This window comes from Echiichthys vipera (assembly GCF_963691815.1).
Source record: "Echiichthys vipera genome assembly, chromosome: 2".
NCBI classification, from domain to species: domain Eukaryota; kingdom Metazoa; phylum Chordata; class Actinopteri; order Perciformes; family Trachinidae; genus Echiichthys; species Echiichthys vipera.
The window spans coordinates 1,497,586-1,502,585 of record NC_139827.1 but is presented as its reverse complement, the minus strand read 5'-3'; the positions used below and the strand labels follow the sequence as shown (position 1 = coordinate 1,502,585).

Genomic DNA, 5,000 nt, shown 5'->3' with positions numbered 1-5,000 from the left:
GTACGTACTTCACTTTAAAAACATTATGTTAAACATTAACAGTTATATTTTTGTCTCACTTTATTATATTTCTATTGTTTTGTGTTTCCGTAGATGATCCAGTCGATACAAGTGCTGCGCTTCCACCTGCTGGAGCTGGAGAAGGTCGGAAACCTCACATTTAACCGACAAAGTATAAACGCAAAGATGCAAATCCACGATTAATCCTGACCGCTGGGATTTTACGATATTACAGTAAATCACTTTAACGTTCACAGAGTTTTATTCATTATGTATCGACATGCGGCGGTGAAAGACGTACGCAGATATACAAGTCGAAATACGCACGTCTGAAAATACGCACGTCTGAAAATACGCCACTCTAAGAACAACAATTCAAAATGTTACGATAAAAACGTGCATTAGAAGTATCAATAAAATGTTCTTAACTCGTTAAACTCGGAGCTCGTCGTCACGTTTTGCGCTTGTGATGACGAGCTCCGTGTTTAACGAGTTAAGTACATTTTATTGATAATACTAACGTATGTTTTTATGATTTAATGAAGTATTAACGCACTTATGTACCCAGTAAGTATCACGATTTGTCTCTACGCTGATGACTCTCACGTATTTGTGATAAAAATATAATAAAAATATAACACTTTTAACGTAATGAGTACATTTACTTTTAATACATCAACCCTTTAAACTCATTAAACTATAAACAATAATAAAAGTATTGAAAGTGTTACATTTGTATTATATTTTTATCACAAATACGTGAGAGTCATCAGCGTAGAGACTAATTGTCATACTTACTGGGTACATAAATACTAAAATACTTCATTATATCATAAAAACAAATATGATTCTTTATGTTTAAACAATAATTAAGTTTTAAATAAATGTAGTGGAGTAATAAATGATATTTAATGGTATTTCCATTATAGATGTCGTGGAGTAGCAGCTGAAATTGTACCTTAGTGCAGTATTTGGTAACTGTTCTCAGTTATATACATATACGTGTGTGTATAAGTGTATATTTATATATATTTATGTATATTTTAGTCAGATTCTGTGTTTGCAGTGATTAATACTCCTGTAATAACTGAAAGTGTGAAACTATTCAAACTGAAAAGTATGTTTTTTCTAAATCTATATCCTTGGTTCCAGGTTCACGAGCTCTGCGATAACTTCTGTCATCGTTACATCAGCTGTCTGAAAGGGAAAATGCCGATCGACCTGGTCATCGACGACAGAGACGGAAACAAATCGGACAGCGAGGATTTCATCAGGTCGTCAGGGAACAACGCGGATCCGGTGAGTTCTGCCCGTCACGACTGCTATTCTGGTGCTGATTCACACCGGGGTCACCGCGCTATTATAAATATTTACATCCTTAAAATAACTGAGGAGCGTTAAGAAATATTTTGCTCGTGTGTCTATATTTAGAAATCTTTTGGGTGAGTAGATTTTGTGTAAAATTGGACGTAAAAACTGTTTTTCAATCTCAATTTTTGTATTTCTCTTTAATTTATGACACAATTTCAATACTTTTATTATTATTTTTTATAGTTTAATGAGCTTAAAAGGTTGAAATATGAAAAGTAAATGTACTCATTACGTTAAAAGTGTTAAATTATTATTATATTTTTATCACAAATACGTGAGAGTCATCAGCGTAGAGACTAATTGTGATACTTTGTATTCTACTGGGTATATAAGTGCGTTAATACTTCATTATATCATAAAACGTACATTAGTATTATCAATAAAATGTACTTAACTCGATAACTTTATGACACAATTCAAATACTTTTATTATTTTCTTATAGCTTAATGAGTTTAAAGGGTTGAAGTATGAAAATTAAATGTACTCATTACGTTAAAAGTGTTATATAATTATTATATTTTTATAACAAATACGTGAGAGTCATCAGCGTAGAGACTAATTGGGATACTTTGTATTCTACTGGGTACATAAGTACTATAATACTTCATTATATCATAAAAACGTACATTAGTATTATCAATAAAATGTACTTAACTCGATAACTTTATGACACAATTCAAATACTGTTATTTTCTTATAGTTTAATGAGTTTAAAGGGCTGAAATATGAAAAGTAAATGTACTCATTACGTTAAAAGTGTTAAATTATTATTATATTTTTATCACAAATACGTGAGAGTCATCAGCGTAGAGACTAATCGTGATACTTTGTATACTTCTGGGTATATAAGTACTATAATACTTCATTATATCATAAAACGTACATTAGAATTATCAATAAAATGTACTATTTTTGTAAATGTAAAGCAGGATTAAGGACTTTTTAAACGGTCTCTGAGCACCGATCTGCTGTTTTTATTTTTGATGTTGTTGATTTATCGTGTTTTGCTTTGTGTTGTTTTAGTTTTAAATGTGAAACTTGTTGTTTCTGCTGCTGTCTTGGCCAGGTTTTAAATCTCAGTGGGAATATTCCTGGTTAAATAAAGGGGAATATACAAATACAACATGTTTGTAAGACTGCGTTCTCTGAGCGACCTGATGATAAGTTAAGCATCTTTAAAACTTCAGATGAAACTTTGGACGGATCAACACGGACGCACAAAGTTGCTTCTTGTCAAGTGCAACTAAAATGTCATTTCTTCAGGTTGAATTTTGTAAAGTAAAAGTTCCTTAAGTGTGAACTTAAGTACAGTACTTGAGTAAATGTACTCAGTTACTTTCTATCCTGCAGCAGCCGTGTGATTATTCATGTCTTTATTCAGAGTCTGGAATAAAGGTTTGGTTTTGCTCATCTTTCCACATGGAGCTGCTTCTTTAAATGCAATTATCTATGTTGCATGTTTTATATATATAAATATATATACATATCTTTATTACTACGACTTTTAGTCTCAAAATATTAAGCTTTTAGACGCAAAAGAGTCAGGGTTTGATCTCTAAATATTACTTTTTATACTAGAACATCTGAAAATACATCAGTTTTTAACATGGTGCTGTTTCTTTAAATGCAGTTACCTTTGTTGCAAGTTTTATTAAAATATATATTTGTATTTACATGTATCTTTATATCTTTATATCTTTATATCTTTATGTGTACAGGGTTCCTACCTCACCTGCACACGTGTGTTATTTATATTTCCCTTCTCTCTGTCAGATCTGATCACTTCTTATCCCGATCATTTATCCGTCTGCGTCTTCTCTCCTGCAGCTCTCATGGAGCAGAGATCACGACGACGCTGCGTCCATCCGGTCGGCCGGGACGCCGGGACCGTCCAGCGGTGGACAGACGTCTCACAGCGGCGACAACAGCAGCGAACAAGGTGAGATGACTGACAGAGCGAGGGAGACGTCTTCAGATCCTTTACTGCAGATATCACACTGAGAAAATCCTCCACTACGAGTTAAAGTCCTGAAACGCTACGACTTTAGTCTGAAACGCTACGACTTTAGTCTGAAACACTACGACTTTAGTCTGAAACGCTACGACTTTAGTCTGAAACACTACGACTTTAGTCTGAAACGCTACGACTTTAGTCTGAAACGCTACGACTTTAGTCTGAAACACTACGACTTTAGTCTGAAACGCTACGACTTTAGTCTGAAACGCTACGACTTTAGTCTAAAACGCTACGACTTTAGTCTGAAACGCTACGACTTTAGTCTGAAACGCTACGACTTTAGTCTGAAACGCTACGACTTTAGTCTGAAACGCTACGACTTTAGTCTGAAACACTACGACTTTAGTCTGAAACGCTACGACTTTAGTCTGAAACGCTACGACTTTAGTCTGAAACACTACGACTTTAGTCTGAAACGCTAAGACTTTAGTCTGAAACGCTACGACTTTAGTCTGAAACGCTACGACTTTAGTCTGAAACACTACGACTTTAGTCTGAAACACTACGACTTTAGTCTGAAACACTACGACTTTAGTCTGAAACGCTACGACTTTAGTCTGAAACACTACGACTTTAGTCTGAAACACTACGACTTTAGTCTGAAACACTACGACTTTAATCTGAAACACTACGACTTTAGTCTGAAACACTACGACTTTAGTCTGAAACGCTACGACTTTAGTCTGAAACACTACGACTTTAGTCTGAAACACTACGACTTTAGTCTGAAAAAGTAAAACTTCCTCCTTCAGTTCATCACAAACATCTGGAGATCCGTGTTTTTCACTGGACAGGAAGGAGAGGAAAGACTGTCATCTGCATAGAAACTGAAGCTGTCACACAGATGTAGCTGAGTATGAGGATACAGTTCCTGTGATACTTGAGTAAATGTAGACGTGTGCGCGTGTAAGAGGAGAGAAGTTCGTGAAGTGTGGCAGAAGTTTTCCCCGACATGTTGGACTCGACGTGAGGCCGCGGAGGAAACGGAGAGAGAGAGTGATGAAGGCTGACAGACGACGTGAGCTCGAAGCAGAGCTGAAAGAAAGAACGCTTTATGTCCCAGACACACACACACACACACACACACACACACACACACACACACACACACACACACACACACACACACACACACACACACACACACACACACAGGGAAATAGAAATAACACAGCATGAGGTGCACACACTCGCACTGAAATGTGCATTTACAGAATTTATATACATTCGGATTTTAAACCGTTATGAAAACACAGAAAGTGTCTCCACATGTTGGAACGGACAAAATGTTTCTGTCTGAGAATGCAGCTTTAAGTGGAGTCTCCTCCTGCTGGACATTAGAGAGAATGCAGCTTTAAGTGGAGTCTCCTCCTGCTGGACATTAGAGAGAATGCAGCTTTAAGTGGAGTCTCCTCCTGCTGGACATTAGAGAGAATGCAGCTTTAAGTGGAGTCTCCTCCTGCTGGACATTAGAGAGAATGCAGCTTTAAGTGGATTCTCCTCCTGCTGGACATTAGAGAGAATGCAGCTTTAAGTGGAGTCTCCTCCTGCTGGACATTAGAGAGAATGCAGCTTTAAGTGGAGTCTCCTCCTGCTGGACATTAGAGAGAA

At 36.4% G+C, this 5,000-nt stretch overlaps 2 protein-coding genes across 2 annotated transcripts in view; one reads left to right on the top strand and one right to left on the bottom strand.

Moving 5' to 3' along the window:
* Positions 1-5,000, bottom strand: part of ppp3r1b (protein phosphatase 3 (formerly 2B), regulatory s1ubunit B, alpha isoform, b) — a 125,389-nt gene that overhangs the window by 62,363 nt on the left and 58,026 nt on the right. The gene's annotated exons all lie outside the window — the stretch shown is intronic.
* LOC310963425 (homeobox protein Meis1-like) overlaps positions 1-5,000 on the top strand; it is a gene marked incomplete at its 3' end in the record, with an annotated part of 14,023 nt that overhangs the window by 7,400 nt on the left and 1,623 nt on the right. Inside the window, exons 5-7 of the mRNA XM_083936264.1 lie at positions 94-144; positions 1,153-1,299; positions 3,200-3,311. Coding sequence (XP_083792390.1) covers positions 94-144; positions 1,153-1,299; positions 3,200-3,311 — 310 coding nt within the window. The remainder of the gene's footprint in view (positions 1-93; positions 145-1,152; positions 1,300-3,199; positions 3,312-5,000) is intronic.